The following is a 26,392-nucleotide window of genomic DNA, read 5'->3' as shown; positions in this document are numbered from 1 at the left end:
TCTAAATAAACACAAGTCTTAAGGCTCTAGCCTACAAGTAGGCTGAAAGTTTGAAAGAAGCTCCAGAGATCGTGGAAAAGCTGGAAATGACTAGCCTGTCTGCACTGCATAGCTCCTGTCATTTCAATGGCAGCATGCAAGACTGAGAACATGGCTGCAGTGGGGGGCCGCAGTGACTGCATAGAGTGCTGTTAACCCCAGGAAGGAAGTGTCTGTATGTTTACTCTCAATCCCCAACATGGATTCAATAGTTACTTTTAGTGATGTTCAAGGCCAGTGGAATAAAGTACACAGGATTATTTTTTCTTTTTACATATAAAACTGGAACACTGTGTGCATAGATTAGATTTATTAATGTTAAACCTGTACTCAATTGACCAACAGCAATGTGAACATACATGTTCAGTAGTCACATGTCCTGATGTTCCTGGGTGGAAAGTGTCCTCTCCCCTTTCCTAACCTACTGCAGGTTATCTCTAAGTCTGAGAACAACCATACAGCCTAGAACCGGTCTAGTAGTATATCAGAGGTGATAGTGATAGGGTACAGTATCCTCCTCTGAGTAGTATGAGTTTATGCTCATAATCTTCTGTACGATGAGAATGAAATAATCACAGTTCTCTGTGTGACCCACTGACATTTGTCCTTCGTGTCCTGATTTTCTTCCTCCTTCTGAAGACAAACCGAGCTCTCCAGTGTATATCATCAACTCCACCCTGAATGCATTAGATTTCATCACTAAGACCCACTTAGGAGCATCTGTCTGGCACGACTTTCTCCTCCCTCCCAAAGCTGTATTTGTTACTAATTTATTCCCATCCGCAAATAAATATGAAACTTATGTTTACCTCCTTTTCTTCTAAACATAGCCATAAGCTGTCTGTACTTCCTTTGTGGTTCTTAACCTGTCTCTGTTTCCTTCACTGGACACCCTTTTTAAATGAATATACAATTGCCTCCAGTTCCTTTACTTTCTCTCCTCCTAGTCCTCTCCAATGTGCTTTAATCCCTGCCTATTAAAGTAAAATCTACACTTTGTCACCAAGGGCTTCCGACATGCTAAATTCAAAGACATGCCTCAATCCAGTTGCTCAGTGCATCTGACCCAGTGTTTCAGGATGCCACAGTCCTAACTCACCGGTGATTTTCAAATAAGACACTGCTGCTTCATCCACTTCTTTCTTATCTCCTAATGTTTCCCCAGGAAAAATCCATAGATGATTCCCTTAGTCTCTGAAAATTCAGCATGTTATTGATATACTTGAATAAATTACCATTAGTTTGTCTGAGTGCCAGCTTCTCGGGTCTAACGTCATAGCTGACGCCTGCATGTCAAACTTAACACCTTCCATGTGAATTCCTACACACCTTTCCACAAGATTTCTCCCATCTAGAATTCTCTATAACTCACACATGGAACATTATTCTCTCACTTGTCCCAGCAAAAGCTGTTCAGTTATTTGTGATGCCAGTTCACATGCTTCTGCTTAAACTACCAGAAAACACCCATTGACTAATACTTAAAACAGGTAAAGCACTCAGTACTGTGCTGTCCCCTCCGTGCCAGGAACAGTGTCATGCCTCACCTATATAAACGCATTGGATTCTCACTGGTCTATCGTAGGCTTGACTCTTTCCATCTGCATTCTAATTGCAGCACAGCTCTGTTTCTCTCTATTGCGCTGAGTTTATCACTGTTAAGCCTCTCAATTGCTTTCCATTTTTTCTCAGAGTAAAAAGAGAGTCTGCAAAGATGTCAGAGATGATTCTTCCCAGGCCTTACCTATGAATTTCATCTTTTCTTTTGCCTCTCATTCCACTCGTTGTTACTGGAACCTTGATGTTTTTTGGATACGGCAAACACATGTACCCAACAGCTGTCTTCTGCATCCAGTAATCCTTCCCCCAGATATCTGGGCTTATCCCCTTTATCTCTTGTATCTTTGCTCAAACATTAACTTCTAAATGAAGTCTCTGTCAATTGATTATTTCATTATCCCAATCTTGGACCAACAACATCATTCAAAATACTTTTACTTGCTCTAATACCTTGTCTCCATCAACCCGCCGATGCCATATAATGCCCGCCATCTCTCAGGCTGTTTTCTAGTTATCGCTTTTCTACTAAAAACAAACTCGAGGAGGGCAAGTGCTCTGTCTTCCTTACTCCATGTTTTATCTTCTGTGTCTAAAACAGCACCTGGCACAGAATAGTCACCTAAATAAAACGTGTGGAGTGACTTTAGAAACATGTGGTATCTCTTTTGCCATCATTCCTACAACCGCAAAATGGAAATTTTCCTTTATTTCTTTCTCTTTTAGGTAATCATCATTTGGCAGAAAAAGAATGTGGGCTCAAAGACTCTCAATGATTTTCAAAGGCCACACAAACAAGGAAAGAAGACATTGTGCACCTGCCAAGTATTTTCTTAGTCCCACATAGCAATGCTACATCTTAATGTATTGTATAATTTAAAAAAAATAATTTTCGTACAGAAATAGTCTTTCCAAATTTAACTTACATTTAAATGTTATTGAAATTCTACCATTATGGAGAACAGATATAGTCCTATTAGATTCTAAATACATCTTTTAAGTGGTTATAATTATAGTATAGAAGTCATTTTAGCCATTCAAGAGTGAATTTTTAAAGCCAAATCCAAGGGTATTTTTATTATAATAAAATTTTGCTCATTCAATATGTAGAAATCCATAGAATTTAATATTATTATTTAAGTCCCTTTAAGAAACCAAATTTTGCTCTTGATTTTTGGTAGTTTAAAAAGGCAAAGTAAATTTGTTATATATGGCTAAAGTCACTAAAATTCTTACCTAGTATAAAAGACAAGTTCTCAGGAAATCAGTACTTCTCCATGTTTGCAAATATGCACTCGCTGAAGACATAAAGTGACTGAGATCTCTGGTGAGTGTGAGATGTAGAGAAGGCAATGGACTCTTTATTCCGTCTTATCAAGAACTCTTTACTTGTCAATAATTATATTATTTGCTTGTGATTCAGTAATAAGTTTTAACACTTGGCATATTTCTCACAGAGCCAAGACTGGTAGCAGGGGTAGCACTTAATACAGTTGTATAAATCAGTCAGAGACTCGGAGCTTTCAAAAGAATCACCAATGAGAATGAGCCAGTCTTCCTCAGACTGAGAATACACTTCACTTGGCTTTTATGTTTTAATAATTTTTTTTTTAATTTATTTATTTATTAAGGATTTCTGCCTCCTCCCCGCCACCGCCTCCCATTTCCCTCCCCCTCCCCCGATCAAGTCCCTCTCCCTCATCAGCTTGAAGAGCAATCAGGGTTCCCTGACCTGTGGGAAGTCCAAGGACCGCCCACCTCCATCCAGGTTTAGTAAGTTGAGCATCCAAACCGCCCAGGCCCCCCCAAAGCCAGCACGTGCAGTAGGATAAAAAACCCAGTGCCATTGTTCTTGAGTTCTCTGTAGTCCTCATTGTCCGCTATGTTCAGCAAGTCCGGTTTTATCCCATGCTTTTTCAGACTCAGGCCAGCTGGCCTTGGTGAATTCCCGAAAGAACATCCCCATTGTCTCGGAATGTGGGTGCACCCCTCGCGGTCCTGAGTTTCTTGCTCGTGCTCCCCCTCCTTCTGCTCCTGATTTGGACCTTGAGATTTCTGTCCGGTGCTCCAATTTGGGTCTCTGTCTCTGTCTCCTTTCATCGCCTGATGAAGGTTAATATTCAGGGGGATGCCTATATGTTTGTCTTTGGATTCACCTTCTTATTTAGTTTCTCTAGGATTGCAAATTATAAGCTCACTGTCCTTTAATTATGGCTAGAAACCAAATATGAGTGAGTACATCCCATGTTCCTCTTTTTGGGTCTGGCTTACCTCACTCAGGATAGTGTTTTCTATTTCCATCCATTTGTACGCAAACTTCAAGAAGTTCTTGTTTTTTACTGCTGAGTAGTACTCTAATATGTATATATTCCATACTTTCTTCATTCATTCTTCTATTGAAGGGCATCTAGGTTGTTTCCAGGTTCTGGCTATTACAAACAATGCTGCTATGAGCATAGTTGGGCATATACTTTTGTTGTATGATAGGCTCCTTAATAATTTTTTTTAAATTTATTTATTTATTAAGGATTTCTGCCTCCTCCCCGCCACCGCCTCCCATTTCCCTCCCCCTCCCCCGATCAAGTCCCTCTCCCTCATCAGCTTGAAGAGCAATCAGGGTTCCCTGACCTGTGGGAAGTCCAAGTACCGCCCACCTCCATCCAGGTTTAGTAAGGTGAACATCCAAACTGCCTAGGCTCCCCCAAAGCCAGTATGTGCAGTAGGATCAAAAACCCTTTGCCATTGTTTTAATAATTTTAATCCTTAAACCTTGAGTTGTATTATAAAAATTTCTGATTTACTTGAAAACTCTTAAGGGATGGTAACTTCTGGCCTGCCCAGCCCATGTCCCACTGTGGAAAGGACACGCTGGACCAGAGTGGTGGCCACTTCTGAAGGGATTCACACTCCTAGTCTGCTCTGGTTTCCATTTGCTCCCTGCTTTCCTTCTCGTTTTCCTTCATGATGCCTTTGGGCCTCTGTGCTCACAAGCCCTGCAGAAAGTGGAGCACCGTAATTGCCAGAAGCCAGTGAAAAGTGAATCCTGGGGCTTTATTCAAAAAGCTGTAACAAACGTCCTCTTTTCATCCACAGTGGTGCTGTGGCTGACCTGCCATTATGGTTCCTACTTTTAATTTACTTTTTCATGTCACCCTACCTTGGGTATGGGGGGTGTGTAACTACAGAGCCTCAAAGACCCCAGCCTGATCTTGACTCCACAGTAAATATAATTTCCCTTAGGCAAGTGGACATGTGAAGTCCTTCTGGCTGGGTAATGGTGGAGAGGCTGGACAGACACTGCCTAGGCATCCACAGGAGAAGGCACGGTAGAACTCACAAGTCAGATCTCCACGCCCTGGGAACAGGCAACACTACCCCATCAGGCTTCACCAATAAAACAAACCCATTATCAGCACCAGAAATTTCAGCCCAGCCGTCCAGCTCATTATCCCAGGGCCCTGAATTCTCTTTAAGGAAGAGCCAACTGCACTGACCCGATGTCGCCAGCTCAGGGAAAGCACACCACTGATGATGTCAAGCTTTGGCCTGTGTGAGGTGGAGCAGCAGCACCTTCAAGGGCTGGCAATGAAAAGCAAAAGGTGAGTTCTGACTTCGGGGTATATCACAATGGAGGATGAGACAGTGAGGAAGGAGAGCAGGCCGAAACTCTTCAACTAGACACATGGGAGTTAACAATTGCGAGGGCTTGTAAAATAGGGATGGCTTAGCGTAGCAAGTTACGCTGTCCTGTGACTAAGACAGCACCGTAAAGTGTCAAGGGCAAAGACACGGGCACAGAACTATTGGAACTTACACATTCCTTTCCCAAGAGATGTTCTAAGAACCCCAGATTCTTTCTGACTTAGAAATCACTCCATTCATACTGGAATCAAATTTTGTGACTTAAGAAGAATTGTTTAATCCTATCCATGAAATGAAGTTCAATGCCAAATCTGCCCCCACGGGATTTTCGCGAGTAAGGAGAGAAGAAAGAGGCTTTGAAAGTGGGCTTTACCACACATGCAAGCACAGTCTTTGAGCTGTGAGTGTGATTCTTATCGAGAGTCTTTCTTTGGACACTCACGATCGACACCATGAAGCCTGGCAGGCTCTGTGACGTCACAGCTGCGCATGGCTCAATGAAGACCTTCTACTACAGAAACTTTGCTGCCCATTCGAACATGCTCACACTCTGGTATATTAGGGCATAAAATTCAGTTGCTTGGGATATTTGCCCTTTCCCAGAGCATAGCACAGTGCATTTGAGAAAGGTGTTGAAATGAAGGCTGTGCAACAGCTGACTGAATGCACCACCCAAAGAACGAAGATCAACAAAAGTATACAAACATACACAGTTGTTGGGCCTTGTGTCTCAGGGCCTGTGCTCAGTTCTATTTTCCTATCATTTTCACCAATGAATTCCATGACCAGCAAGGGAATGTGTATACAATGTGAATAAGATCAGCCTGAGCGGGACAGTAGATATGACGGATGGAGACACAAGTCTTTACTAGAGAGCCGTCTCAAAAGTGTTTCATAGTGTAGTTATGTGGACATCTATCTCTGCAGCAGCATCAGGAGAGGTCATCTTAATCTCCTGAAGACCCTAACATTTCACAGTATCTAGCATAGAGTGGTGCTTCAATGGCATTTAAGTCTCACAAAAATCCGAAATGCCTACGCCAATCCATATTACTCCTAATAAAAGGCAGCTGATGAAGCAGATGGTATGGGTTTGGATATCATTGAAATCAGCAGTAACTAGAGTAGGAGGTGATTCCCTATATTGCTCTGGAGTTACCAGAGGCCGGTGTGTCACTGCGCGATTCTAGGGAAAGTCAAGACAAATGAGCAAAGGCTTTGAGAAAAGTAACTATGCAGGGAGGCCTTGCGTCTGCTTCTTTGAAAGATGCCATCCCAAAAGTGCGACCCAAACAGGACATGATGGTTGTTTGCAGATACAATTTGGGCTTAATGTGGAAAAGGAAAATAAAATTGTGTTTATTGCAAAGAGCTGCATCTGGGCCAGTGGGCAGGATTAAAGGAAGCATATTTGGAGTGTGCTGCACTAGGAAGCAAATTGGTGTTTCCTGTAACCACAGCTGTGCTTTTGCAGTCTAGGCTGGAATTGGCAGGGACGCTGTAGGTAAGCTTCTTAATATAATTCAGGAGGCTTAATTACATAATCGTTAAGTCCACATCAAAATCTAAGAGTTTAATATTCACTGATTTAATCTTTGCAGCCTCAATTTATTATGAAATAGAAGGCATGTGGTGCTATGCAGAGAGCAGCTGTCCATAATTGTGTTTATGTGGACCAGAAATAAAGGGCAATCTGTGTTCATTAAACATGCACACATAGATGTAGACACGAACACATAGATGTAGACACGCATACAAATGTATATACACATACAAACGTATGCACACATACAAATTCACACACACATACATATACGCATAGCATTCATTTATAGGCACAAGACATAAACTCAACACACTCACACAAATGGATACATACATACATAACACCCATATACTGCACATGCATGCATGTTTCCATACAAATAAACACACACATGCTTACACTCACACACACATAAATACAAACATTTGGAAACTCTATTTGATTATTTTAATCTAAACATCAGAGAAGGTTTTACTTCCTTTAGTGCTATTTATAATCATGATGAAAGAAATTTATAAAGCAAGTCAAAGATCTATCTTAAAGCCCTTAAGCAAACAATGCGGCCAAAAATCCACACAGTGCAAATGCGAAATAGCATTACCATGCTAACCCACTGTTAAATGAAAAAGATATCAACGCAGAGAAAGAAATGTGTACAATTTGAAGAGGAACATAGGAAAAGGATGAGTGTACTGGCACCTTAGATGACTATCAGAATAGCATAAATACATGAACACATACATACATTGGACACAATGAAGCAAAACACAAACAAATTAAAGTTAGAATAAAAAAATGAAGCAGGCAATAAAATGGAATCCAGTAAGAGTTTGATTAGCACTGTGAAACTGAAAAAATATAACAGAGCCAGGTAATAGTGGCGCACGCCTTTAATTCCAGAACTCGGGAGGCAGAGGCAGGGGGATCTCTGGGAGTTAAAATCCAGCTTGTTCTACAGAGCTAGTTTCAAGACTATTACACGGAGAAAGCCAATATATCTATCTATGTTATTTGTAGATATATATCTACATATAATATATTATATATGCATAATGTAGATCATAATATAAAGAACAATCAAAACATGTTACATAATGGAATTCCGCAACAGTTTAAAAGTATTTACAGAATCTAATTTATAAGGACAAGAAGGGGAGTCACTCAGCATGAGGAAACGAGTCACCGCCAGGTCGGGAGGTGACTCCGAAGGTGAAAGCCCTCACCAGCAAGGCTGAGGACCCGAGTCTGACCTGGGATCCATTAGTGGAAGCGGGGATCAGCGCTCTCCGGGCTGCAGCACTTGCCAGCAAGGCTGAGGACCCGAGTCTGACCCGGGATCCATTAGTGGAAGCGGGATCAGCGCTCTCCGGGCTGCCTTCTGACCTCCGCAGCATGCCATGCACAGCCTTACACAGCACAGAGAAATGAATACATGTGAAACATAGTGACTTTGTGAAAATGTCAGATGGTGTTTGTCATATCAGACATGCAATAAGAGTAGATGATGGAAATCACTCGGCTCGTTGTAAGGAACAGAAACATAAGTTTTCTCCTACGGCTAGTAGATCAAGATAAATATGAGAGTATTGAACAAACTGACTTCATTATTAAGAATGTGTTGTAAAGATAGCATAGATTCATGCATTTTACACTATTAAACTTCCCACGTAAGCAAAATATAACTTTTTAAAACCAAATATGGCATGGAATCAGAAAGGCAAAGGTGTGTTTTGGAGAGCACCTGCGTTAGCACAGTAGATTCAGGATCTATTGTGACAGGAAAATGTTTCTGTAGACCAAGTGGTGGATTCCAGTTAAAGCAGCAAGAGCCCTCGGAGAATGTCTGAACCTAGGGCTGTGGCAAGGAGCTAAAGACACTTCCAGTTGTTGGATATACAATGATGTGAGCCCAAAATAAATGGTAATGGTATTAGGTTATAAAATAAAATAAAAAGAAGCACGTATGTGTCCACAGTGATAAAAATGATGAGTTGCATAAGCAGTGCCTGGGAGGAGGGAAAATTATAACACTCTTAGCGGTCTAACTTAAATGAGAATAGCTATGAAGTTAACAAACTAAATATTCGAAGACTCTTGTTTGCTAACTGTAGCATTAATATAATAAATGAATATCTAAAAAATCAGTTTTCATTTTGCCAAATTAGTTTACAATCATTAAAATCTCATTTCCGTGAAACATTTATGGGAGAAGACTGATATATAAGACATAAAAGCATACATTTTATTCATGATGTCTATTTCAGCTTATTTGAAGACCATACTGTAAGTGTGTTGATGCTATATCCACTTGAAGTAAAATTAAAAAGCATTTGGAAGCCTATCTACTGCCTTTAAACAAACCTTGAGATGTATTACCTTTGCTCTTATGATTCATATATATATATATATATACATATATATGTATATATATATATATGCGCATTGGCTCATATCTCAAATATCCCTTATCATAATAATTTGCACTACAGCATGAACCCAATATATAAGTTTACTTGATTCTTTTTTAAAATTGATTTTTGTTCAAAAACCATTATGGGTGTGAAGAGTAAATAGACAAGATCTCCTGAGAAAATTGGGAGTGTGGGCAGAAGGGGAGGGGGAAGGGAAAAGGGAAAGGGAAGGAGAAGATGAGAGAACAGGATGATTGAGATGGGGGAAGGGACAGAGGGAGGAAGCAAGGAAAGAGATATCTTGATTGGGGCAACCATTATGGGGCTAGTGAGAAACCTGGTACTAAGAAAATCCCCAGGAATCCCGAGGATGACCCAGCTAAGACCATAAGCAATAGTGGAGTGCGTGGTTGAATTGGCCTTCCTGTAATCAAGTTGTTGACTATCGTAGCTGTCATCATAGAACCTTCATCCAGCAACTGATGGAAGCAGATGCAGAGATCCACAGCTAAGCACTGGGCCGAGCTCCCAGACTCCAGCTGAAGAGAGGGAGGAACAATAACATTGAGCAAAGGGGGTCACGCCCATGATGCGGAAACCCAGAAAAACAGTTGACCTGAACTAGTGGGATCTCACTGACTCCAGAGTAACAGCTGGGAAACGTGCATAGGACCAAATTAGGCCCTCTGAATGTGGGTAACAGTTGTGTGACTTGGGCAGTCTATGGAGCCACTGGCAGTAGGACCAGGATTAACTCTTGGGCATGAACTGGCTATTTGGAGCCCATTCCCTTTGGAAGGATACTTTTCTTGCCTAGATGTAGTGGGGAGGGTCTTGGTCTTGCCTCAAGAGATGTGACAGATTTTGTTGACTCCCCAAGGAAGGCCTCACGCTCTCTGAGGAGTGGATGGGGGTAGAGTGGGGAGAAGGTGGTGGGAACGGGAGGAGGGGAGGGAATGGGAACTGGGATTGATACGTGAAATGAGAAAAGATTGTTTTAAAAATAAATAAATAAATCTAAAAGGAAAAAAGAAAAAACAAAACAATAAAAAACCAATTATGTGTTTTTGTACCATTTTGTTTTATGTGACAACAGTCAGTGCAGAAACTGATAGAGCTATCTGCCATCCATCAATGAGGAAGACTATAAATTAATAAAAGGTAAAGATATTTTCTATCAACTGACTTAACTAATTATTGTCGTTCTAGCTAAGCAGTATCACCTTAATTTATTAGGTATTCTTAAGCACAGAATTCCTTTCAAGACTCATATTATGTTTCATAGCAATGGCTTACTTAAAACATTCTCCCTGGGCATAAGGGACTGACTGCAGACAGGTTGGTGTCTTCCTGCTGAAGTGCAGTCATGTTTCTCGAGTATTACCTCAACAAACAGGGAGATCTCATCTATACGTTAAAGAAATTTGACCCTATGGGGCAACAGACTTGCTGGGTTCTCCCCTGACGGCAAGTACTCAAGGCACCGAATCACCATCAAAAACGCTTCAAAGTGCTCATGACCCAGCAACCGCGTCCTGTTGTTCTTTGAGAGTTTGTTAATTTCACCTGTTGCCCGCCCCCAGGCCGATTATCAGTAACCAAATGCATCAATCCATGAGCAGTGACGCCTGCCTTCCCATATTGTTTGGAATCCCATCTCACCACATGATTAAGTCTATCATAATGGGCATCTCCCATAAAAGGAACAATCTTAACTTTGTTTTTCATGCTTTGAATTAATGCCAGGTTATTAAAGATAGAAAGACTTGAAAGTTCAAAAAAAATTTCCCTGTCTGCTGTTGTCCAGAAGTTAAAATGTTAATAAAAATATTTAACTTTGAAATTATTGATCATATCCTTTATTAAACAACTTCACATTATACTTTAAATTGTAACATCTAGGGAATATTATAACACACAAAATAAAGTAAAATGAAATATCTATATGATAAAGTAAAAAGAAGAAAAAATATAAAAGTCAGTTAGTGTAGTTGGACTACAACCATCCATGAGTGGGAACAGATTGATAATCTACTGTAATTTTTAATTTTAATTTTAAATGTACAGGTGTTTTGCCATCATGTATGTTTACGTGCCTGGTGCTGCTAGAGGCAAGAAGAGGGAGTCCTTCCCTGGAAAGAATCAGGGTTGTGAGCTGCCATTTGGGTACTGAGAACCAAAGCCAGGTCCTCTGGAAGAGCAGCCATGGCTCATGGTCATTGAGTCAATTCTCCAGCCCCATTTCACTTCTGAAAAGTGCAGCTTCAGTCTGTGAACATTGCTCCAGTGTGACACAAGACGTGAGCAAGTTAGGTCACCTCACAGATGTCAGAACTGTGTCTTCATCACTGGGCTGTTTGGAGGTTTCAAAATGGAGCACAATTGGATATCTCTTATTTCTGCTTGAATTAATCTGCACTAAAAATCCCTCAACAAACACTTGATTCATTCCGTCTCTCTCTGATTGCTGGGGTCTACTAAGCAATCCCGTTTTCTAGAGCACAACTACCTCTGGCTCATACTTGCTAGCCAGTGCAGGTCTAGCTGGAGAAAGTTGAATGGTATTATTTTAACACAGAATTATGACAAGTTTCCATTGTGATTCATGTGAAATTTAAGACTTACTTTATTCATTAACGTTAAAAATTAATACAGTATTTTTAAGTAAGGAAATTTCTACAGAGCAGGAGTGAGCATAAAGAGCATTGCCTGTTCACTTATGTGGGTACACAAACCAGGAAGATGGATCATCTACATAGGATAACTCTGGAAGTCTATTATTTCCAAATATAATTTAGGAAGGAGTCTATCATCAATCATGTGAGGAAACATGGAATTTTCCAATGATTTCTCTTATTATTTGAGATTACAATATAATTAAATTGTTGTCCCTTCCCCTTTCTTCTTTCCAAAGCCTCCCATGTGCCCTTCTGTGCTCTCTTTCATCTTTAATTTTATAAAAGTTCATTCATACTTTGTTGAGACTCCTTTAAAAAAAAAGAATAGATTTTAGGAGTCTGTGTTAGAGAAATGCCTTTTAATTCCCTCTAAACACAAGATACGCAGAAAAATGCTAGTTCGATTATAATGGAATTACTGATGTCAATAATACATGCAATATTGTTTTGTTCTTGTCAATATTAATAGATTAACCACACAAATAGGAAAACAATTGATGAAGACATGAATATTGTTAAAATGTGCATCAGACTTGCTAGCCACGATATCAGTATGGCAAACATTTGGATGCAGTTACCTGTCATTTATGATCTATCTATCCATCCATCTTCTATCTGTTGAGTTGCTCTTAGAGTCTGCCTATACAGTCTTCTATGCATGCACATATACAGCTCCATGAGTATGTACATGTATGTGTGTGTCTTTGTGTACCTGCCTGCATGAAGATATAGAACTCGGAGATGACAACAAAATAGTGTTCAGAACTGAACCTTCTTCTGTCTTAGGAGAACTAAGAAGAGGTCCTCAGACAAATGTAAAAGTCCTGTATCATGCTGCAGTCTGTTTAGGAACAGTGAGAAGTACCCAGTTCCGAAGGATCTGAGAGTTAAAACACGTGGCTAACTGTCCTTCAACTATCGTTTGGGACCTTGTAAAAGTAGGTGAGACTGTATCACACCCTACAGCAGGGCTTCTCAACCTTCCTAAGGTGCGACCCTGTGATACAGTTGCTCATACTGTGGGGACCCGAATGACAGAATTATTTTGGTTGCTGCTTCATAACTGCAATCTTCTACTGTTATGAATCATAATATAAATATCAGTGTTTCCCAATGGTCTTTTGAGGATCAAACCCCACAGGTTGAGAACCACTGCTCCAAAGGATGCCCTGGTCCTCTTTCAAGAAGCTTATGTACTGAAAGAAAAAAAAAATGAAGATGGCAGGCAGCCCTGCGGTCACGAATATCCTCCCACCATCCATACCGAGCACTGTGAGGTCCTGTCTCCAGGTCTTTCACCAAAGGCACAACTGTCTCCTCTCTATGTCATCTAAATCAGTTTTCTCATTTCCTTTACTCAGTCAATGATTGGTGGAAAACGGCTTCTTACCCTTTGGGTGAGATGTGATGGAATCCTCTAGGGAAGGCTCCGTGTCTCCATCTTGACCGCTGCTGCCTCTGGGACCACCTCCGTTGTGACCGTCTCTCTCAATCAGTTTGTCCACGGTAGCGATAATGCAGTTGAGGCTCTTCCCCACGTTGGCCCACACCCGATCCTGAAGACAGCATGGTTGTCACTACAGACTTTACTGCTAAATCATCACATTAGCCAGCTTAGAGAAGCAGCCAGAGGCACAGTCAGCAGAGTGTGGACAGGCTGCAATATTCTCACTATTTGGGGCACATTTCAGGTTCATGAAAATCTATTTTCTCCTGAAGATCAAGGTTAAATTTCATTAATTCTTTAGTTAATATATGTTTGAAACAATAACATGCTATATAATATTAACCAGTAATTGAACTTAAATTGTGACATTTTGCTAGATACATGCCATTTTTATCCACACACTAAAAAAAAAAAGATGCAATAATATTTTAAAGAAAAGCTATCACATCAGAAACTGTCCATCTGTTCTTTTTTTTTTTTTTTTTTTGAGACATCAAGGTTTCTCTGTATAGCTCTGGCTGTTCTGGAACTTGCTCTGTAGACCATGCTGGCCTCTAACTCAAAGATCTGCCTACCTTTCTGTCTCCAAAGTGCTGGAATTAAAGGTGTGTGCCATCATTGCCTGGCAAGTCCTCTCATCCTATGCCACCAACATTCACTTCTAGAATGTGTTTGTTTGCCTAACCTAAAAGTCTGTTGCCGGTACAAATAAACCTCCCTTTCCCCATTCTCAACACATTTCTGACAACCAGATCCTTAGATCTTCTGATTTTCACACATGTGGTGTACCGCGGCTACACAACTCACAGCTGATATTGTGGGTGCCACCGTCTGTGTGGTGTACCATGGCTACACAACTCACAGCTGATATTGTGGGTGCCACCGTCCGTGTGGTGTACCGTGGCTACACAACTCACAGCTGACATCATCTGTGCCGCCATTCTGTGTAGTATACCGTGGCTACACAACTCACAGCTGACATCATCTGCGCCACCATCCGTGTGGTGTACCGCGGCTACACAACTCACAGCTGACATCATCTGTGCCACCATCCCTGTGGTGTACCGTGACTACACAACTCACAGCTGACACACGGCGGCTGCACAGCTCACAGCTGACATCATCTGTGCCGCCATTCTGTGTAGAATACCGCGGCTACACAGCTCGTGCCATTTTTCCTTTCCTGGGAAAGAGCTCATGTCTCTAAGGAACCTCTTTGCACTGGTGTCCCCAGTTATGACAAGCTTGTTCTTTTTTAATTCATTGATTCATAAAAACTGCATTAAATTTTAAATAAATGTTTTAAGCACAGTCGCTTTGATAGAGGAGACCAGTCTCCCTTTTTAGTATTCTTCTTACATAAGCCGGGCACATAACTTAGGCACCCACTCTGTCTCTCTATGTGGATAGGAATCAGGTAGATTTGAGGTGCTCTCCATGCAGACAGGAGTCTTTCAGTTGCTCTCTTCTCTAAGGCAGAGCTTATCAGTCTCTTTAGCACAGGGCTAAATAAAGCAACTACTGAGTAGTAGCACACCATCACTGGCTTATACATTTTACCATAAGTGTGTATTTTCCATCTAAGGTAATTCTGTGAACAAACAGATTTGAAAGAGGGCAAATCTATGAAGGAAAAACCTAGAGCTGAATTTACATTATTTGACTGTTGTCTTATAAAAGTTAAACCGAGGAGTCTATCCAAGTGGGTTAGGTATACTGTTACTCTGTTTAGCTGAGGAAGTACCAGCATTTTCTATTAAAAAGAGACGTTCAAAGTGAGAAAGCTAATTTTGAGGATTTACACAACACATAAATGTGGGGCTCTGGGCAAAGCCCCTCATTTCTGCGGACACGCTTGTCACCTACAATGTGGGATCCTAATCCTTTGCTCCACCTCCTTCACCATGGTGCCATCTGAGCCAACTGTGCTCCGCGCCTTGTGTGGAAGTGTTCAGGGGAAATCATTACAATTTAGCAGGCCCACTTCCAGCCCAGCCCGGTTTTCCTTAGTGAGTCAAGCTTGCTTGCTTTCACCCTGCAATTTCGCCCATGAAGTATGCTATTAATCACAAATAATCATAACAATCTTTCCCCAAGAGGCAAATCTTTCCTTCAAGGCCCGGAGAGGACTTCCCCTCTCAGGGAAATTAAGACGCTAATCACATCTGTGGATTACATCATCCTCTGCATGCTGCCTGGGGAAATGAGGCACAGGTGCCCCTTAGCTGGGACAGAGCTCAAGTATGCAAGAAATACTGGGCAAAGGAAGTGAGAAGCTGGAAGGCTGGGCTCCCTTCAGCTTTAAATTTGGTGGAGAATCTACCTTCCAACCACAGTGCCTTATTGAGTGACCTATGACCTTTACTCTAAATACATCTTTACTGCTACCAGCTGCTTTATCTGTAAAGTGATAAAAAAGAAAGAGTGCTTGGACTTCCCACAGGGCAGGGCACCCTGACTTCTCTTAGGTCTAGAAAGTGAGGGGGAGGGAAGTGGGGAGAGTGGGAGGGAAATGGGAGGATGGGAGGAGGTGGAAATTTTTAATAAATAAAATTTAAAAAAAAAAAAGAAAGAAAGGAACAATTCTCTAGCCGAGCCTGGGAATAAACTCTATTATTGACAAGCAAACAAGAAACAAATTCTTCTCAAATTTTCAGATTAGCCTTGCATGGAAGACAAGTTTTCAGTTCTCTTTCGGCTGCTGGTGTTGAAGGAAGCTTAGGTTTTTATCCTAGAGGCTCTTAGCTGCTTTTTTTTTTTTTTTAATGCAAAGGAATAGCAGAGATGACTCATTTTGGTTTTAATTCCATCTCTGAAGAGCCAGAAGGGAGAGATTTTTAGGTGATTTGCTATCCACATCTCTAGATGAGTCTCCATTTGCATAGCCCAAGATTACAAGATTCCGCTGATAGAGTACACTACTCCAGTTGCAAGCAAAGGCACTGGTTTTGGCCTGGGGAGCACAGTGAGGCTTGTTCACTGACCCGGGCCCTCAGGAACGCAGCAATTGCGACGAGCAGAAGGCACACGTGTCGGTATTCTCGTTTACAGGACGCTTCCTGAGAGTGAGAGAGGAGTGATCTCCTCTGCAGCCCGTATACGTAATGAGTGGAGGATCAGACTTGTATGAGCGCAGCAGCAAACCCTGAGCAAATACATTCCATTCCTTCTGTGGAAAGGCGTGCCGCCACACTGAAGGCGGAGAACTGCCCTGCTCCTCACTGTCTCCTCTTTTATGGCCTCTGAAGATTAAAAGTGCTGATTTGTGCCTGCCTTTAAGGCTAGCCTGTAATTCTTTGAGAGTTCTGCTTTCACTCTATAGTACTGGAACTATCTTTCAGCAGATTTTAGAGGTAAGGAAAAAGGAAGAAAGGGTAGAAGGAAACAAGATGGGGGGTTATAGTGTCTACATTTCCCTAGCATCTATACACTAGATAATTTCACCTTCAAAAAACCACAAAATCAGTACCTATTTTTGACTCAGTTTTCTGAGAGAGATGAGTTTAGGTAAGAGAGAAATAATAACATTCAGTATTAGAGTGGAAGAAATGAACTAGAGCTTCATTTCTCTTGACTCCAAAGAGTTGATGATGGCGCACCACACCACATGCCAGATAGGACAGAGTCAGGAGGAGAGGCTTCCATGCAGGCTCAGAGAGACAAATGCCTTTTTGCAGTGGTAAACTAAGCCTTCAAGTATCTGAGATCAGACACGAGACCAATAGAAGCCATAGTAAAACACATCCAACCCAAAGAACATGCACCTGTTAGCCTGACACAAAAGGAGCCACGGTCACAGGATTGAACAAGACACTTTAACAACTGTCTGTCTGTCCACTTCAACAAACATAAGTGGCTTGGCTAGCAGAGGAAGAGGATGGGCTCCAGGTCCATTTCATAAGTGGAGTACACACAAGAGCAAGTAGTACAGGGAGGAAAGATTCGATTATGAGGCCACTGAAGTCCATCATTTTAGAAGCAGGATACTAAAGACTTACTGGTTAAATTCTTGAAAGGCAGCCTTGTGTACATAAGTTCCCTCCTAAAGGAGCCCATTCCTTTAGATCTGGAAACACACATAGAAGACAATGGTCAGCAAACATACCTTCTCATTCTGATGGTTGATGCTGTGCCAGTCTATGGGCGAGGCTCATGAGTTCATACTGCTGACGTGATTGGGCCCTAGACCTTCCTTTTCTCTATTGCAATCACACTGGACCTTTCTCCAGGTTGAAGATAGGCTTGCTAGCAGTCAGTGAGAAGATACAGGAAGCCCAGAGATGTGGCATTAATCCACATCTCTATCCTTTTCAGGCCAGAGGTGCTAAACTAAACTTGAATTCTGCATGGCTCTCCTATACCCAGACAGGTTTTAAAACAACCATCAGACATATAGCTTGAAAGGCCATTCCCTAGAAGTAGCAATGATTTCCCTAATAAGAAGCAACAGAAGGTTGGTAGTTTACAGGTTAACCCTTACTACATGGAGCCTGAACATTAGCTGATGTCCTCAACCTTGATGCAGACTTCAGGGTTCCCCTTCTCCAGGGAGGTGAAGTAGATGCCAACCTTTTCCAGCCACTGAGGCCACAAAACAAGACAGATGCTATGGCAAAACTGACTCCATTCTGAGTCTAGGCCTTCATTTATTTGTGGGTTAGGATGTAAGCAACTGTAAAGGTCAAACCCAGTGGCATAGCTGGGAAAGTTTGATAGATGCAGTAGGGGAGCATTACAGCTGCCAGAGTGAGCCACGAGGGTCGAAAGCAAGAGCATCCCAAACAATACGGACCCTGGATCACCAAGAGACAGTCGGGATCAATCATGAACTTTGAAAAGATAGCTCAGTAATCCTTAGATGATCAACTTCTATGAGGCCAAATTTTTGATCAGCAACAATGCAATAACTCAACCAGAACAGATGTGGATGTCCAAAGTCTCTCTGTCTCTTTCTCTGTGCCTGTTTTTCTCTCTGTCTGTCTGTCTGTCTGTCTGTCTGTCTGTCTCTCTCTCTCTCTGTGCCTGATTGTTTCTCTGTCTGTCTCTGTCTCTCTGTTTCTGTCTGTCTCTCTATCTATCTCTCTATCTCTATCTATCTATCTATCTATCTATCTATCTATCTATCTATCTATCTATCTGAATAATTTCTTGTTGGCTATAACTCATTTTTAAGGTCTTTGATTAGAAACACCCAGTGAACTAACGAGGTCAATCTTATTTTCAACTCATCCTTGGATTAAGTGGGGACTACTTAAGATTAAACATGTTCTCTAACACTAGAAATCTCTGCTCCTTCTATGGATTGGAAGGTCTTCTCTCTAAATCTTAATTTAGACTATTAGTTAAAATGAGTTGCACATAAAATGTTCTATAGGGCAACCGGCACATACATGACCCAGGCTATACAGGGCCCAGACACTAACAGCGCAATAAATCCACTACAAATACTAAGGCTCATGGCATTCATCGCAACCAGGAGAAATTTTGTGGCTTTGCCTCTTTTACATCTTCCTGTTTTACTTCAACTCAGCTGCTGGTGAAGTTGTCACATCCCAGCAACCAAGCTGAGCTTGCATTCATTCCTGACCTTATCCCGAGTTGCAGGCTCTGCTCACCCTAACGGCCTCAGCAAGCCACTATTTGGCAAGTGATGACCTCTCCATATTCATTCTTCCTGTACATTCCTTGCCCAGGCCCATAGTCAGGAAGAAGTTAGGCCCAGCCACGAGTGCTGCAGTCAACTTCATCCATTGCTATGAGTATTTCATCACTCTTGATCACCTGTAGGCTTAGTGCCAGAGCCAGTGCTGTACAGCGTCAGCTGAAGCCACTTGGATAGCCAGGAAGACAGAGATGATTCTTGTTTCTCCTTAATCATCAAGGAAAACACTTTAGCTAAGGCTACCATCCTTGCTATCATCAAAACATCCCGTTAAAGTAGATCAACACATTTCTCTCAGGCACCCATTCTGTGCTAAGTCAGTATTAAACAAGCAAGATATGGAGGAAACTCTGGAGGAAGCAACATTTCTATTGTGAAGCATTCTGAGTCTTATGTTATGTGCACTGGTGATACAGGAATGATTTAACTTTTTTGTTTTGGTTTTTGAGACATTTTCTCTGTGTAGTCCTGGCTGCCCTAGAGCTCTCGCTGTAGACCCTGATGCCCTCAAAATCAGAGACCCCCAGGCTCTGCCTCTGGGACTAAAGGTGTGTGTCATCACTTCCCAGATCAATGATTTTAACTTTTCACTGAAAGCCGCACAGTCCCTACATATGTGAGTACTGCTATGCACTCACACAATTGTCAACACCTGTTTGTACTGGTTATTGTTTTTAATTAAATTTATGCTAATATAACCAGTCAACTCTTTGTGTACAGCTCAGCATTTCCTTTACTTACTCATTTGGAGCATCAAAATTTTCCACTTTGAAAAAGGTCTCATTTTTTTTTCTTATAGAACATATCAATGTCCAAAGGCACGTGGGTTGGAGGTATTAATAAATTTCTAAGGTGTACAAGTTCAGATCAATACAGTCATCAATATATGGGCTATTAGACCAGGAATTGGAATAATTTCGAAAGTGTTCCCAAAGATATGGTGATATTCAGCATAAAACACCAATGAAGAAACCACCATTGCTAAATTTAATAGAATAAAACAGCTCTGCTAAAAGTCAGGTTAGGTTGCAGGACAACCAGTCACTGCTTTGGTCGATCCATTCAATCAGCCTTTCCCACATCAGCACAGAAGACTATCTTAGATTGGATGTATCAAACCCCATGTTACGTGCCATAAAGCAGGGCCTGAAGGTGAAAGTATTAATTGTAGGTTGGGAAAATGTAGCTGTGGGCAGGGTTTCATGAATATGCATTTACATAAAGTTCTCATCTGGGGTTTCTTTTCTGTAATAGAACATTTGTGCATTTTAATGGACAGCCATGAACTTTGCTTAATCGCCTTTTGTAGGCCTGAATCGCGGAAAAGTATTCCGGACACATATCTTCTGGGGGAAATGGACTGGAGAAGTTCAGGAATGCTTCCCATCCATCAAGGAAACAGATGACAGACTACACTCAGTTGCCACGTGCGGACCAACTGGCAAAACTCCCTTCATCTCTTCTCTGCCCTTTCTGATGCTTAGACCAACTGATTGAAAAGACTTCATTGTTTTTCTAGATTATTCTTTTCCCCCCTTTATTTAGTCGTTCATACACTGTGTCCTGACTGTGGTTTCTCTGCCCTCCACCCCTGCCAGTCTCACCACACGCCTCCCCTCTCCCCCAGATCCACTGCTTGTCCTCTTCCACTCACAAGCAGCAGACCTCCCAGGGAAGAGTGCTTTATAACACGCAAAGTGCGTTGAAACAGTCAATGAGGAGGAACACGCAAAAACCTTTCTTTGTTGTTACTTAGTTTTCCCTAATGCTATAAAAGAATCAATAAAACAGGTTGTAAAACCAAATGAGTATAAAAATGAATTCATTGGAATAGTCTGATAAGGAGCAGTTATGACTCAAGCTCTTAATAACCATAGTAACTCATCTTTTTAGATAAATAACTGAAATATAGATCATTAAATGATAGAAATAGTTCATATTAGACTATATAATTCAGTGATCTTTGCTTTTTTCTTTAAAATTGATATATTTTCTTATTTTTTAAAAAGGAAACATGAAGTATTTTAATAGTGTCAATGTTTTGCTGTTTTTTAAGCAAAATTAAGGTCTATATGGGGAAAAACAAAACTGTTTTTCCATATCAATGTTTCTGCTACTAATCTGCTAGTGGAAATTGATATTTAAAAATATACAGTATTATAGAAATCATATAAATTTCATCAGCTTAAGAAAAGGTGACTTCAAGTCCTGAGTAAATATAATGTCCAGCATTCTGCCTGCTCTAATTGCTCATTGCTGTCTCATGTTGACACACACTGGGATCAACTGCATCACATAACTGAAGCAGCCCACTCTCTGTCCTAAAACAACAATGCACCCGACCTGGACCACAGGAGAACTCTGAGGAAGTGTTCCTTGTTAACTCTGAAACTGAACTTTATACCCAACACAACTACCCTGTCATTTGTTGGAACGGCCCCTTTTTAATCACTGTAAGATACACAAGACAAGATTATTATTTAATGTGGCTTAGGTAAAAAGAGGGAAAATATTGGACAAGGGAATAAGTTTCTTTGAATGTATTGTCTACTTCAAATGGCTAATTTAAAAAAAATCAGAAATTTGTGTTCTTCCGAGGAAGACCAAGCAAAATTAAAACTGCTGCCATTAATTTATAGGAGGTTCAGTTTCTCATGTTCTTTGGTTTTAGACCCTCTGATGTAGAGCTCTTCAAGTTCTCCCGCTCTCTGCTGAGAGATGAATAGTCACTAAAGTGCTAAAGAGAGGGGAATATGCACCCTAGTCAGGAATAACTGGAAGACAGTTAGGATAGTCAGTTTGGTATTAGAACATAAATAAAAATCAAGACTGCACTTTGGAAATCAGTATGGCAACTTCCCAGAAAATTGGGAATCAATCTACCTCAAAACCAAGTGATACCTGGGCATATGCCCAAATATGCTAAATCATACCACAAGGACAGTTGCTCAAATATGTTCATAGCAGCATTATTTATAATAGCCAAAACCTGGAAACACCTAGATACCCCTCAGCAGAAGAACAGATAAAGAATATGTGGTACATTTACACAAAGGAATATTATTCAGCTCTCAAAATAAGGACATCATGGAATTTGGAGGCAAATGAATGGATCTAGAAAAAATTCATTCTGAGTGAGGTAAGCCAGACTCAGAAAGACAAACACAGTATGTACTCACTCATAAGTAGATACTGGAAAGGATAACCAGATACAATACACAGCTCCAGAGAAGCTAGACAACATGGAGGGCCCTAAGAGGGACACATGGATTGCTTGGGGAAGGGGAAAAAGCTGAGATCTCCTGGGTAAACTGAGGCCTGGGGGAGATAGAGAGAAGGGGATTGGGGGATGAGAACAGCATGGCACAGGATGATCGAATTGGGTAGGGACAGAGTGGGAGAGTAATGGAAGAGATAGCTTGATAGAGGGAGCCACTATGCAGTTAAGGAGAAGCTTGGTGCTAGGGAAACTCCCAGGAATCCACAAGGATGATGCTAGCTAAGACTCTTAGCAATAGTGGTTAGGGTATCTGAACTGGCCTTCTCCTGTAATTAGATTGGTGAATACCCTGTCATCATAGAGCCTTCATCCAGTAACTGATGGAAGCAGATGCAGAAATTCACAGCTAAGCACCAGCCTGAGCTTTGGGAGTCCAGTTGAAGAGAGGGAGCAGGAATTATATGAGCAAGAGGCAGTCAAGGCCATGATGGGGGAACCTACAGAGACAGCTGAACCCAACTCATGGAAACTCATGAACTCTAGACCAACAGTGGTGGAGCATTTATGGGACCGAACAAGGCCCTCTGCAAGTGGGTGACAGTTGTTGAGCTTGGTCTGTGTGAGGGGCACATGGCAGTGGGACCAAGATCTATCCCTGGTGCACAAACTGGCTTTTTGGAGCCCATTCTCTATGGTGGCATGCCTTGCTCAGCCTTGATACAGCGAGGAGAGGCTTGGTCTTGCTTCAACTTAATGTGCCAGGCTTTGTTGACTCCCTGTGAGAGGTCTTACCCTTTCAGAAGAGTGGATGGGGATGAGTTGAGGGGGAGGCAAGAGGAGGGGTGGAAAGGGGAACTGTAGTTGGTGTGCAAAATGAATAAAAATAAAAAATTAAAAGAATCAAGGCTGTCCCACTTCAGCAGCTGGCTCTCTACCCCCACATATAGGAAGCGCTAAGTACACTGGGTAGTTTAAAAAGAAAAAGCACATGAAGGATGGAAAGGTGAGATGGGAAATAGAAAAGAAACCGAAGGTGAGGAAATGGGAGGTGGGTTTGGTCAAAGCACATTACCTAACTGCAAGAATTGTAAATACAGAAATGGAACTTTCAGAAAGCTTCATCCTGACGAATGGCAGCCTGGTTCACAGACATTAAATATGAGCTGTGGGATCTCAAATAAGGCATGGATGGGATAATTGGGGACTTTTCACTATTTGGAGAATAAAAAATTTAAATGAATTAATGATTTCTAATACAGAACAATATAATAGATATAAGTAGGTAACTACATGAAATTCAAATATTATATTCTCAAACTGAGAAGATAAACGAGTAACACTTTGAAGGCTAATTTTAAAGAAATTAAATTAATTAATTAATTTTAAAGAAATTAATTCATTGTGTAACTGTATATTGATCACCAGTGGTAGATAAGCTGTTTTGCCAACTCTGATAATACAGTAGTGAACAAGAGATTGAATCTTCTTTTAGAAGTTTATAAAGCACATGAACAATATAAAAAAGAGAAATAAGAACAGCTTGCTGTAATTCGGAACTCCATAGGCCGTGTGCGCATGGAATCCCAGACTAATCATTAAAACAAGGTCATTTAGACTTGAAAATGTGTGTAAGTAAATGCACACACACATATGCACAGTTGTCTGACAAAACCATCAGAAGTGTGTGGCATTTTTCAGTGTATGGAGGACTCATTAGGCCGGTAAACTATGGGGTAACACTGCTGAAGAGGCTCAATCAGAGATTAGCTAGTGTCAGGCCGACTACAGGGATTAACTGCCTCTAAGGAAAGAAGAGGAGTTAATTCCTCTTATTAATATCGGGTCAATGGTCTCAGATAACATAACTCTAGCTAGTTTGAGTATGGAACAAAACCTCTTTTGAATATCAATTTGCATAGGTGTCAGTGTGTTTACGTGGAGTCTGAACTGTCCCCCAGGTGAGGTGAAAGACAGACATGGCAGCCCTGGAGATGAGGTGAGCCTGCAGACTGCTACTGCTTCCTGAACAGTCTGCAGGTTTTTACAAGCATCTACTCTCACCTCCACTACTTAGGGCACTTTAAATTTACAACACTCCGACAATCTTAAACATCTGTACTTGTCCCAGACATTACCAGACAAGATTACAATGCAGTGTTTTATAAGAGCCCTATAAGAAAGTCATACATAGAAATCTGAATCCAAAGTACAGTATTTGGCATCACTGAGTTACAGAGAAGCCTGAATTTATTTTCAGGTTATATATATAGACCTGATTAATGGGATATTTGATATAAATATTGCTATGAATTCGACTATAAATTAAACATGACAGTTGTTTTCTTTATGTGAGCCTAAGTGCATTTATCTTAATACAGAAAAGAAAATGTACTCTAGCTTAGAAAAGATTAGAATTTGCTTGTTTATGAAATCAGGTTTATGATTCATTTTAAACTTTGTATTTACTGGCTATATATGAACAACATTTCCACATACAAATGCAAGGCCTTGTAATATGCTGATGCATGAATGCATTGCCTAAAGCTTAAGTCAGGTTAAAATACACATTCTCTTAAACCTCAGTTATTTCCTTTATGGTGAAAACTTGCACATTCATATTGTTTGGTAGGTGCAGTGTGCATCACTGTTTTCCACAGACCCCTTCTCAGGAGCAGCACACTGGAGCTTCTTGCTCCTGGAGTAAACACCAATTTATGGGTACAACTTGAAGCAGAAATCAGTTGGGTAATTTGAATGCTGAAATATGATTCAATTTGAAATGATAGTTTAGGGTATTTCCAATAATAAGAACAGTTTTGCCAGTTGCGTGCCCTGCTAGAATGGATCAGAATTTAAAGTATGATAAGATCAGCTTTTAAACAATTTATTTGACTAGGAATGGCCAGATTTGGCTCCAAAATCCCCAGGGTCGTAATGCTGGAATTAAACCGCATCGCTGTAGAGAATAGTGTAATTACTGAAGCCACAAAATCTGGGACGGCCTAATAGTTTGGTCAGATGATGTGCTTTCGTATTCTGGACAAACTAATCTTGGGATCCCAGCTGCTGGAAGCATCTGCTCGAGCAGGGTACACAGAGAAATGCAGTATGTCCTCTTCCCTGGCTGGGCAGGATGTGCTAGTCAATTCCCTGGCATAGAACGTCATAAAATCCCAAGGATTCCATCGGGGTCTCATTGTTTACTGACTTTTTAGGAAAATAAACCTGTAGAGCTTTCAATCATTTAATAACTAAAGTGTAGCAGGTAGCAGGCGTGTTTGGCGTCACTCCGGTTTCAACCTCTGTCCCTTCTACTTGATAGCTATCATCCATGTTCATGTCATCATCTTTTCTCAACGGAGCCTCAGAAAGATGTGGGCTTAACAGAGATTCTCTTTCATGCCTACAAAGCAAAAGCTGTTAGATGCATAAAAATGGACTCAAAAAGAATTACTAAGATGTATTGACTTCCCATATGTTCACTGTAAGAAATGTAGGCTTCGAGCTAAGTCGTCCTCCCGGTGAATGACTGAGAAACAGGCTTTCCAGCAAATGGACCTGAATGGCTTTACATTCAAATCTAGACCAACTTACGTCATCAGAGATCATCCTCATACGTCATTGAAACCCGGTTACACTCGTTTTAAACATGGAATTACTTTCAGAATTTGACTGTATTGTAATCAATATTGATACTTTTCTAACAGCTAATTAAGGAATGTGATACGGCGAGTGTCTGATCCAAATCAGGCACCAGAACTATCTCTAAAGATGTTTCGAAAGTTTGCATCTTCTTCAGGTTGACTCCATTGGACGGAGGTGAAGAACATTTTGAAAATAATATATCAAGTGGATACTGTGACTGCTGAGGGTTTGTTTTTTGAGATTAAATCCCTTGGCAGGAGGATCTTTTTAGTAGAAAGTGATTGCTGAGGAAAATCTGTGAGAATGCTATATGACCTTCACAATAATGATTCACACACCAAGATAAAATATTTGGAGGAGAGGGAGTTTACTGAGCACGAGTTTTTTTCTAATTGTGTTCAAGTCAGGCGAACTATTTCTATGATTTCAAGGAATAGTGACTCAGAAGGGACCTCCTAAGATGTGCAAGGATATACAGAGACATGCAGACCTATCGTGCTCACAATGAAAACCAGGAGAAACATAGAAAGCTCTTTACAGCCTGT

The 26,392-nt window shown here is 41.0% G+C and overlaps 1 protein-coding gene and 1 pseudogene across 6 annotated transcripts in view; one reads left to right on the top strand and one right to left on the bottom strand.

Moving 5' to 3' along the window:
• Inpp4b (inositol polyphosphate-4-phosphatase type II B) overlaps window positions 1–26,392 on the bottom strand; it is a 762,195-nt gene that overhangs the window by 81,909 nt on the left and 653,894 nt on the right. For all 6 annotated transcript variants that reach the window (XM_026777265.1, XM_026777268.1, XM_013354610.2 and 3 more), the window contains one exon: window positions 13,264–13,429. In XM_026777265.1, the coding sequence (XP_026633066.1) occupies window positions 13,264–13,429 (166 nt within the window). The remainder of the gene's footprint in view (window positions 1–13,263; window positions 13,430–26,392) is intronic.
• On the top strand, window positions 10,530–10,744 carry LOC101996855 (annotated as a pseudogene).

This window comes from Microtus ochrogaster, unplaced genomic scaffold (assembly GCF_000317375.1).
Source record: "Microtus ochrogaster isolate Prairie Vole_2 unplaced genomic scaffold, MicOch1.0 UNK51, whole genome shotgun sequence".
Classification (NCBI taxonomy): Eukaryota; Metazoa; Chordata; class Mammalia; order Rodentia; family Cricetidae; genus Microtus; species Microtus ochrogaster.
The sequence above is the reverse complement of the archived record's forward strand: the minus strand, read 5'-3'. Positions and strand labels throughout refer to the sequence as shown.